Raw genomic sequence first — 11008 nt, 5'->3', positions numbered from 1 at the left:
CACACACACACACACACACACACACACACACACTTGTGCTCAATAAATTTCAGTGGCTCCCTCTCACCTCCCGAATCAAACACAAAATCTGTGTGCCTTCTAAAGCCCTCCATGACTGATCCCTCCCACATTTCCAGTCTCCTCACACCTCGGACCCCCCATATACTCTCTGATCCATCTCCCGTCCTCTTCTTCCTCTTCTCCCTCTCTCCCAGCTTCCTCCAAGTCTCAGCTTCCACGAGAAACCTTCCCAACCCTCATTAATCTTAGTATTTTCCCTCTGTTGGTTATCTCCAGCATGTATCTGACTTTCTTGTACATAGATGTTTGCATGTGATTTCCCCCATAAGGCTTTGAGCTACTCACACTGTCTTTTGCCTTGCTTTGTATCCTCAGTATGTAGCAGAGCCTGGCACATGGTAGGCACTTAAATGCTTGCTGATGAATCGGTAAGTCAGCAGACATTGACTAAACCTCTACTTGGTCCCAGGAACATGCTATGCTCCCAGTTTACAGAAACAACAGCAAAGCAATCCTTGACCATAAGGTTCCATCAGGGGAAACAACGTGAACACATATAATTCAGTACAAAATGATTTTGTAGGGCAGCGCCAACACCTGGGGGAATCCAGAAATGCTTCGTGTACCGTGTTTCCCCGATAATAAGTCACTGTCTTATTAATTTTTTTGGAAAGAAAAACACCAGAGGGCTTATTTTCAGGGGAGAGCTTATGTTGTCCTGCCTCAGCTCTCCTCCACGGCACTGCTCTCAATGGCACCAGCAAGCAAATCACTGGGGAAGAACAGGATGACACGCTCACTGCTGCAGCTCTCATTGGGTGCAGCTCGGAGCGCGGCGTGCATTTCAGAGGGGGGGGGACGGTGCATACAGAGGGTACCGTAATGTAGCGTGTAGCGCAGGGGATCACCTTCACTACAGTAGCAATCTCAATAGGGCTTATTTTCGGGGAAGGGCTTATTTTTGAGGAATCTTACACAGTAAGGGGAGGGCTTATTTTTGGGATAGGTCTTATTATCGGGGAAACACAGGTAGGAGGAAGCATTGGAACTGAACTTTGGAGGAAGCTAAAGATTCTGGCTAAGAGACCGAGATGAGGAGGGAGAGCATTCCAAGCAGGGGAAACAGGGTGCCAAGGCATGGAGGTGGGATACACAGTGTTACGGACTGGAAATAGGAGCTGGGCCATTTGGGCTGGAACAGAGCATGGTATATGTCTGGAAAGATAGACTTGAGCCAGGCTGTGAAGGGCTCTACATGCCAAGCAGAAGAGTTAGTATTTCCTACAAGCAATGGGGAGACAATTGACCTTTATGAGCAGGGAGTAGCATGTTCGGACCTACATTTGGGGAATGTCGATTGAGCTGCTATGGAGATCTTGATTTGGGGCAGGAAGACCAATTAGGAGCCTGTCTCCATAGTCTAGGCATCAATAGATTGCCCCCACCTGCCGGAATCCTGTGCTACCTAGAGATGGTGATGCTCTGTGCATAAGCGCATAGTCGGAATGAGCATGGGGCATCAGTTTCTATGGCTCCCTGCTCCATACACCAAGGGATGGGAGTGGCCATAGCAAGGAGTCCTCAGCAGGTGTCTTACCTGGCTACTCACATTCAATATCTCTAGTTTCTCCTCCTCCCAAAATGGCGAGAGGAAAGGCTTACCCAGAAGATGCCCAGCGATCAGAGGAGCTGCAGGAAAGATGATGAGCTCAGTGTGGGGTGAAGTGGGTTTGAGTCACTAGTGGGACATCCAAATGGAGAAGCCCTGAAGGCAGGTGGAGATGTGGATTTGGAGCTCAGAGGAGAAGTCAATCCTGGAGATCTCCATGGAAGTAAAAACTTGTGGCAATGCTTGTTGGGATCCCCTTTGGGGAGTCACTCTCCTGGAGGTGGCTGTGTGAAAGAAAAAGATTGCCAAGGGAGCCTAACAACACTCTAGAGCTGGCATGGGATCTCAGAGACCATCTGGTCCAACCCCTTCATTTATACAGGAGGAAACTGAGAGTCTGGGTGGTCAAACAACTCATCCAAGATCACATAGGTAGACAGTGATATCAGCTGGGCTTCAAATCCAAGTCTTCCAACTCCAGAGTCAGCATGGAAGAAAGAATAGACACAAGAGAGTCAGGAATGGTTTGGACAGCTTTAGCTGCTCTGTTATGCCTGACGTCTAACCTGAAGCTGCCTCCTACTAATTCTTCCCACCGCCCAAAAAAGCCACACACACACACACACTCACACACACTCATACACACACACATTAGAGCTATGATAGAACCAATCTAATCCTTCTTCCACATGACAACCCTTTAGTTATGGACAAAGCTACCATGTCTTCTGTAAATCTTCTCTTTGCTGGGCCAAACATTCTGCACTTGGTCCTCTTACATTGTGTGGCTTTGAATTTGCCCACCATCTTGATCTCCCTCCCTTGGATACACTCCACACTGTCCTAAAATGGAATTGTCCAAATGGAACACAATAGATTAGATGGGATCTGGCCAGAGTGGAGGACACTGAGACGGTCACCTTCCTCCTTCTGGAAGTCTTCTTTTAATATAGTCCAAGATCAAATTATGTTTTGGCTGCTATATCATCATGCTGTTGACTCCCATCAAGCTTGTGTCCCACTCACAGCCCCAGATCTTTTTCACATGAACCACTGTCCAGCCAATGTCTCTATCCTGTGCTTCTGCATTTGACTTCTTACAAGCTAAGTATATTTCCCTATTAAAATTCATCTCGTTAGCTATAGCTCATAATTTTAGCTTTGGGGTACCTTTGGGGGATCCCGGATCTGTCCTTCAGTGTGTTTGTTATCCCTTCCAGCTCTGGGTCTTCCATGATTTTGATGAGCTCACTAATGATCCCTTTGTCCAAGTCAATGATAAAAATGGCTCAGGCTGGGGTTTCTTAGATCACAAACAGCAGAGTAGAATTCTTTCAGGAGTCCTCCAGAGGGACTTGCCTCATTGATGTTACCTTGTCCATCCTTCTTTTGAGAAACTGGAGTGAGGAGGAGGAGGCAGAAGTTGGGCCCTTGCCCTGCTAGTAGCCTAGAGGGAGAGCTGAGGAGAGATGGGGAATGTATCTATTCAAGAACAATTTTTCAGGTTCTACTTGCTCTCTAATAAGTGATAATGATTAGCATATAGTGCTTTAAGGTTCGTGAAGTTCTTTATATATCTAGAAAGATATATATGTATATATATATATATTATCTCATTTGATATACCCAACCACCCTGGGAGGTAGGTGCTATTATTAGCTCCATTTTACAACTGGGGAAACTGAGGCAGACAAGTGAAATTACTTGTCTACGGTCACACAGCTAGGACGGGCTTGAGACTGGATCTGAACTTAGGTCTTCCTGACTCCATGTCCAGCATTCTCTCCACCCAGCCATCTCTCCAGCTTATCGATGTCCTTCCTAAAATCTGGCACCCAGAATTCCACCTTACAGTGCATTGATGTGATCCAGGGCAAGGAGTGTCTCTTGGGGCAGTTGAGAGTGAATTTACTTTCTCCATTCCTTGCCCCCACCTTTAATTGAGCTTGAGCTAAAAACCCTGCAGCTTTTTCAGACCAGCTTTTCTCTAGTCACATCTTCTATGTCTTGTTCTTAAGAAGTTGATCTTTGGAAAACAAATGCCAACTTTACATTTGTCCATATCAGATTTCATCCTTAAAATGAAAAAAAGGCTATTAATCCACTCCCATCATTTTTGCAAACTAGGAAACTGAGGCTTAGCAGAAGTGATTTTGTTCAAAGCCACCCAGGGAGTAAATGGGTGGGTTTCGAGCCCAGGTCTCCAGATGCCCAGTCTGCTACTTTTTCTCCTTGGACCACACTGTCTGTGTCGGGGGATCATCAGTGTCTAGAATACAAGGTTTGTTGCTGTTTGGTCGTTCAGCCTGTCCGACTCTTTGTGACCCCATGGAATATTTTTTCCCTCGAGTTTTCTTGGCAAAGATATTGGCGTGATTTACCATTTCCTTCTCCAATGGATCATCTTTTTTTGTCCAAGTTCTCCACTATAGCCTGTCCTCCTTGGGTGAGCCTGCTTGGCATAGTTCACAGTTTCATTGAACTCCACAAGCCCTCTGCCACAACAAAGCAGTGCTCCAGGAAGGGTCTTTTTTTTCAGGCAAGTGAGTTGAGTGACTTGCCCAAGGTCACACAGTTAGTAACTGTCTGAGTCTGGCTTTGAATTCAGGTCTTCCTGTCTCCAGGACCAGCATTCTATCCACTTTGCCACCTAGCTCCCTCAGAATACAGGGCATTGTGTGGTAAATGCTACACGAGAGGCATGACTTCAGTGCTGAGGAGAGAAAGATTGCTTTCAGCTGTGAGGGTTAGGACAGCTTCATGGAGCGGGTGGTGCCTGAACTGGAACTGGGACGATGGGCAGCATTTCCAGAAGACAGAGATGAGAAAGAAGGCATTGTAGGTCAAAGCAATGACACAAGCAAAGGCGTAGAAGTGGGGAAATTCCCTGAGTATGGTTGGAAGCTCTGCATTGTCTACATTCTCTGGGGAAAGGGGGTGGAGGAAGATAGAATGTTTATGAAGGAGTAGAATTTTCTGTAGGGAATTTGGGGGGGTGCCCACTCCTGTCAGGGCTGCTAGAGTAACCAGAACTAAAGACTGGTGATCTGGCCCTTCTGGTCCCTGCAGCAGACTATTCTCTCCCCCTCCAGGGCTTTTCCAGAACAGAGCCAAATCCCCCTCTCTGTGTCCCTCCCCAGCCTCCAGCTGGCTAAGACCCCTGAGACCCCCTCAGTCTGGACCTCCAGGGCTTTAATAGCCCATGTTGAACAGGAACTGATGCTGCCCCTCAGCTGGTACCATGAGAGAGTGCTGAGACTGGCCATGTTTTCTTCTCTTCAGTATTAGAAGGAAGATCTCGTATACATCAAAATTGCTTACGCCACATAGCCATTGTTTTCTGGATCAAAGTAGGCTAGATTTAGAAAAATCATAGATTTTAAGCTAGGAGGCATCTTGGGGGTCATCCAGTCAGACCCCTCATTTCACAGGTTACAAATTCGAGTCTCAGATTCAGAACTGGAAGAAAACTCATTGGCCTCTCTTCTTGTTCAAAGTTTTCAGTCTCATCCGACTCTTCATGACCCCTTTTGGGGTTTTCTTGGCAGAGATCCTAGAGTAGTTTTCCATTTCCTTCTCCAGCTCCTTTTGCAGACGAGGAAACTGAGGCAAGCTGGGTTATGTGACTTGCCCAGGGTCACACAGCTAGTGAGTGACCTCTAATCCAACCTGAAAGGAATCCCCACTAGAACATGCCTGACAAATGGTCCTGTAGTTTCTGCTTAGAAACCTCCAGGGAGGGGGGAGCCTATCACCTGCTAAGGCAGTCCCCACACCTTTGCTCCTAGTGCTGCCCTCTGGGGTCAAGAACTAGTTTAATCCCACCTTCACAGGTCAGCCCTTTATCACATGAAGATAGTTCTTTTGTCTCTGAGATCCAGAGAGAGTCCTTGCCCAGCACCGTACAGGCAGTGCAGAGCAGATGCAGACTTTGAACCCAGGTCCTCAGATACTGACTGCATTTCCTCTCCTCTTTCACTCCCCTTCCCCCTCCTCCCTTTATTCTAAGGAGATTCCACGATCTAAGACCCCTCCCTCCTCCCCAGCCCATCCTGGGTAAGTTCGCCCCAAACTTCCCCTGGTCAATAACTTCAGGGCCTCCTGGCCTTCCTGGTCTTTAATGCCTCTTCCTAGTTCAGCCCACACTTTTCAGATGGAGCATATGCTGTGTGTGCACCGCACCCTCTTCTGGGCGCTGTGTATGAGGACACAAATGTATGGCATAGTCCCTGCCCTCAAGAGCCTTCTAGTCTAGCTGGTGGAAAGACTGAAAAAACTCCGCATGAAGATGCCTGAGGCTGCCAGGCTGTGCACTGAGTGTTCCTCCTCGTGGGGTGATGTCTTCTCTGACTCAGGAAAGCTCAGGGTGATCTGGGCGGGCTGCCTGGAGGTGGGGCTTATCTTTCAGTGACAGCAAATGGTAGGATTTAGAGCTGGGTGGTACCTTAGTGACTATGTCAAGTTCTGCTCTTGTCCAGGGTGGTGTGTGTGTGTGTGTGTGTGTGTGTGTGTGTGTGTGTGTGTGTGTGTGTGTGAGTGAGTGAGTGTGTCTGAGTGTGTGGTATGTGAGTGTGTGTATGTGTGGTGTGTGTGAGTATATGTGTGGTGTGTGGTATGTGAGTGTGTGTGGTATGTGGTGTATGTGTGGTGTGTGTGAGCGTATGTGTGTGAATGTGTGTGTGGTGTGTGTGTGCATGTATATGTGTATATGAGTTTGTGTACATGTGTGAGTGTGTGAGCGTGTGTTTGAGTGTATGTGTGTGTACATGGTGGGTAAGGCAGATCTAATGAGATCAGGGGCTTGAAGTGATTTGCAAACAGATTACATTTACTGCTAGTAGTAGCAGATAACTCCGCAATTGGAACTTGGGTGACAGAAACATCTAGTGTCTGAGCTGGAAGGGACCCCAGGGGCCCAGAATATCATCTGCCACCTGCTCCTAGCAGAGCCTGAGTGAGCAGAAAGCCCCTAGTTCCTCGAACAGCCCATTCTACTCAAAATAACCAGCTCTGATGGGAGGGAAGAGCTTCCTGACATCAAGCCCAAATTGATCCCCCTGCAACTTCCACCTAGTTTTCAGAGCTGGGTCCTCTCTTCCACATGGTGGCCCTTCATCTAGCTGAAGATTGCCATATCTTCCCTCCTCACCCCCAGGCTTCTCCTCTCCCAGCTAAGCATCCCAAGTCATCTGACCCAAACCAGTTCTCTTTCCAAGACAGCACGATCTCTTGAAGGGTTAGGGAAGGCATTCCTCCTCTGTAAGCCTATTTCCTGATCTGTAGGATGAAGGAGTCAAGCTTCTTGGTGTCCTGTGCCCCTTCAAGTTCTAAAGTTCTATTGCCCTAGGACAGATAAATATGATTTGTGTGGAAATAAATGATTTCTCAGGAGTAGAAGACAGATGGCATTTCTCAGGAGCAAAGACCCAAAGCCAGGAAGCAGCCTCACTCACGAGGAGCCCTGCATTAGAGTGCAGATGGTCGGAGGGGTGGCTGCAATATCAGAGGTCCCAGAATGTCAGGTTGATGTGGGACCACTTGGAATAGACTGTTAAGAGGCAGGTTAGAGCCCATTCTTGGGAGCTCCTGGGTTCATTCCCACTGTGCTAGCCAGTCATCGTCCATGTCCATAATCTGGGCTCAGAGATCTACTGGTCATCCCAGGGCTTGGCTGGGAGGAAGCTTGCTATAATTGACTAAACCGTTTTGAGAACAGAGTGGCAGCCTGTGGAGAATGAATCCAAGCAGGCTTCCTGGAGGAGGCCCAAACTCCCTAAACCTATGTGGAGAGTAAGTCCCAAGGGTCAGTAGAGTTGATCTGGAGAGACAACAGCCAAAGACCAGAGGAAATGATGGCTGTGAGAATCCCAACACCTCTTCCCCTAGCCAAGCAAGATCTCAGCTCCTAAGGGTCTCAGATTAGTGGCCTCTGGAGCCAAAGGTCTGAAAACTGGAAAGAGTAAAGGAAGAGCTGACTGTTCTGGGCCTCTGGGAGATGTACTTTAACCTGAAAGATGATGAGAAATGTAGTCCTTAAGTCTAGAGGAGATCATAGGAAATGTAGCCCTCTATCCACCTAGGGTATCATAAGAAATGTAGTCTTCCACCTAGAGGCTCGGAGAAGATGTCCTGCCTACGGGATGATGAGAGTTACAGGTCTCATCCTAGGAAATGATGGGAGATGTAGCTTTCCCTCATTCTAGAAGATGAAAAGAGAGACAGTACTCACCAGGGATGATGGGAGTTGTGGTTCTCATCCTAGGGGATGATGGGAGATGTAATACTCTCTTACTAGGAGATGTGGGGAGTTGTAATTCCTCTGAGGGTTCAAGCTGTCAGTTCCCTCCCCACCCCCACTTCTCCAGCCATTCATGGGTTTTCAGTTATCAGCCCTAGGCAGGGGGAGGAGAGCCCTCCCTCCTGTGATCTCCCCTGGGTCCCCACCTCCCAGCAGGAGCCTCCCCTAGACGGCTGTGTGTGTATATATATATATATATTTCCTTTCCTTTTTTTGCTTTCTTCTTCTTTCTGTTGGTTTGTTATTGTTTTTCCTAAAAGGGCCTGAGGCAGCCAAGCCCTGGGGCAGCCCTATAGCTGCTTGGCGCTGGGGAGGGGTTGGGGAGGGGGGGAGGCCAGAGGGGCAGAGGGAGTGGGTGGAGAGGAGGTTGGGTAGTCAGGGTCAGCTCAGGCATAGTCTCCCACCTCACCTGCTCCTGACGACCCTCCAGGTTCACCTCACCCTCAGATACATTTTTACCTTCATACACGACCCTGGCCCACTCCCACTTCTCAGTAATAGCCCTCCCTTCACTGCCCTTGGGGCTTTATCCTTACTGGCCTCCATTCTCTCCCCTATTCTCCTAGCACACATGCCCTAACACCCCAGCTCACTCAGCTCGCCCCTCCCTCCTACCTTACATTCCTCCCTTTCTCTCCCCGCCCAGGGCCCCTGGCAGCTCCCAAGTCCTCTGATGTCTCTGTGCCCACACCTCCCCTGTACCCCAGACACCCCAGATTTCCCAGCTCACCCAGCTCTCCTTTCTCTCTCATCCCCTCCTCCATCCCTAACCCCTTGTGCCTGGGCCACCTGGCAGACAGAGCTCTGGTGCCTCCGTGTCCACACCTCCCTTCCCATTAGACCCCCAATGTCATCCCAACCCAGTGCCTCTCAGATTGTGGCCCTAGCCTCTTAGGTCTGACCTTAGCTCTGCTAAGAGTGAGGAGAGAGGGAGAGAGTCAGGGAGAGGAGAAAAGTGGTGAACAAGGGAGGTGCCAGGGCCAGCAGACAGACAGACAGAAAGCATTGTACGGAAAAGAAAAAGCAAAGCAAAGAAAAAAGTTGTCTTGATTTTCCTCCGGGAGAACCCTCTTACACAGCTCTGTTTTGTAATTTTTTTCTTCATGCTAAAATCACTGGGCCTATTTGTTGATGTAAGTTACCTGAATTCCGTGGTATGCTCTCTTCTTTTTTAAAAACCAAACCGATCACAAACACCCCCCCCCAAAGAGAAACCAGCCAGTGCCCCCTTTGCAGTAGGCTTGTGTCAACGCTGCTGTTGACCTATTTAAAGCTGTTTTAAAAACAAACCGAAAAAAAGACAAAAAACCAAAATAACCAAACCAGTAGAGTTTCTTTGTTTTCGTTTTTTTTCGTTCCTTTTCCATTTGCTTTTCTTGTTTTTTCCTTTTGGTTTCTTAAAAACGAACCAAAAATTAAGAGAAAAAAAAAAAAAGAGAACCGGAACCCTTTACAACGCAGAGTCCCTCCCGTGGGCAGGCCTGCTGCTTCGTAATGCCCCCTGGGCTGGCGCGGCCGAAGCCCTAGGTAGCCTTTCCGGACAAGCTTAATTGTAAAAGGCCTGCTGTTTCTCTCTCTGTGCCCAGGCCGAGCCCCGCCGGCTGCCCCTGATGCCCTCTCTTTTCTCTTCTCTCTCTTCTTCTAGGAGGCGAGTTAATTTTGCCTATTATTACGGAGGACTCCCTAGACCCCCCTCCTGTGGCCACCCGCTCCCCCTTCGTGCCCCCGCCCCCGACTTTCTACCCCTTCCTCACGGGCCTGGGTGCCACCCAAGATACCCTGCCCCCGCCCGGGGCCCGGCGGCCCCCAGCAGGGCCGCCCCCGTGCCAGGGCGGGGAGCAGGATGACAGCGACTGCGAGGAGCCCATCGAGGCGTCGGGCTTCGCCTCAGGGGAGGTCTTTGACTCCAGTTTGCCCCCCACGGACGACGAAGACTTTTACACCACCTTCCCCTTGGTCACGGACCGTACCACCCTCTTGTCCCCCCGCAAGCCTCTTCCCCCCCGGCCCAACCTCAGGACAGACGGGGCTACGGGGGCGCCGGGGGTCCTTCTCGCCCCCTCTGCCCTGCCCCCCAATCTGCCGGCGGGCAAAATGAACCACCGAGACCCGCTGCAGCCGCTGCTGGAGAACCCGCCGGTGGCGGCGGCTGGCGGCCCCGGGGCGCCCACGGCCTTCGAGCCACGGCGGCCGCCCCCAGCCCTGGCCCCCGGAGTGACGGCGGCCCCTGGCTTCCCCCGTGTGCCCACAGCCAACCCCACGGGCCCCGGGGAGCGGGGCCCGCCCGGCGCGGTCGAGGTGATCCGCGAGTCCAGCAGCACCACGGGCATGGTGGTGGGCATCGTGGCGGCGGCGGCGCTCTGCATCCTCATCCTGCTCTACGCAATGTACAAGTATCGGAACCGCGACGAGGGCTCCTACCAGGTGGACCAGAGCCGCAACTACATCAGCAACTCGGCGCAGAGCAACGGCGCCGTGGTGAAAGAGAAGGCCCCCGCCGCGCCCAAGGCGCCCAGCAAGGCCAAGAAGAACAAAGACAAGGAATACTACGTGTGAGCGCCCCGCCGGTCGACCCCCACCCCCCGGGGGCGCGGCCAAGGGCCGCCTCGGACTTCTCTCGCCAAGAGGAAACGCAAAAAAAGAAAAAGGGAAAAATGAGAGCCCCTCCTCGGTTTTCCTCCCTGTCCACCACGATGTCTCCAGGGCTGCCTCCCTGGTGCCGAGGGAGACCGTAGAGTGCGGCCTTGGAGCTCCCACTCCCAGCCCTGGATTGATTTATTTTTTTAAAGGGGGGTGTGTGATTTTATTTAGGGGGGGCGTGGGGGCGGGAAGGCAGGCAGGGGTTTTGTAAAGTGTTCGCTTCTCGTCCGGTTTGTTTCCTCGATTCCCCTTCTTTCCTTCCCTGTCCTTCCTTCCTCCCCTCCTCCCTTCCTAACTCCCTCCCTCCCTCTCGTCCTTCCTTTTTTCCCTTCTTCCTCTCTCCCTCCCTCCCTCTTCTTTACTTCCTCCGTCCTCTTCCTTCCCTCTCTTTCCTTCCTCCTTCCATCCCTTCCTCTCTTTCTCCCCCCCCCCCCCCCCCC

The 11008-nt window shown here is 50.7% G+C and overlaps 1 protein-coding gene across 5 annotated transcripts in view; it reads left to right on the top strand.

Moving 5' to 3' along the window:
• The window catches only part of NRXN2 (neurexin 2), a 162205-nt gene extending 151203 nt beyond the window's left edge, over positions 1–11002 (top strand). For 3 of the 5 annotated variants that reach the window (XM_069066260.1, XM_069066259.1, XM_069066262.1), the window contains one exon: positions 10180–11002. In XM_069066260.1, the coding sequence (XP_068922361.1) occupies positions 10180–10484 (305 nt within the window). In that variant the 3' untranslated portion in view covers positions 10485–11002. Of the gene's footprint in view, positions 1–9573 lie in introns of all 5 variants that reach the window. The other 2 variants (XM_069066258.1, XM_069066261.1) reach the window with 1 other exon arrangement.
• Positions 11003–11008: the final 6 nt, after the last annotated feature.

The sequence above is a fragment of the Petaurus breviceps genome, unplaced genomic scaffold (genome assembly GCF_028583685.1).
Source record: "Petaurus breviceps papuanus isolate PSGF00001 unplaced genomic scaffold, PetGlider_PUasm1.0 90721, whole genome shotgun sequence".
NCBI lineage: Eukaryota > Metazoa > Chordata > Mammalia > Diprotodontia > Petauridae > Petaurus > Petaurus breviceps.
The sequence above is the reverse complement of the archived record's forward strand: the minus strand, read 5'-3'. Positions and strand labels throughout refer to the sequence as shown.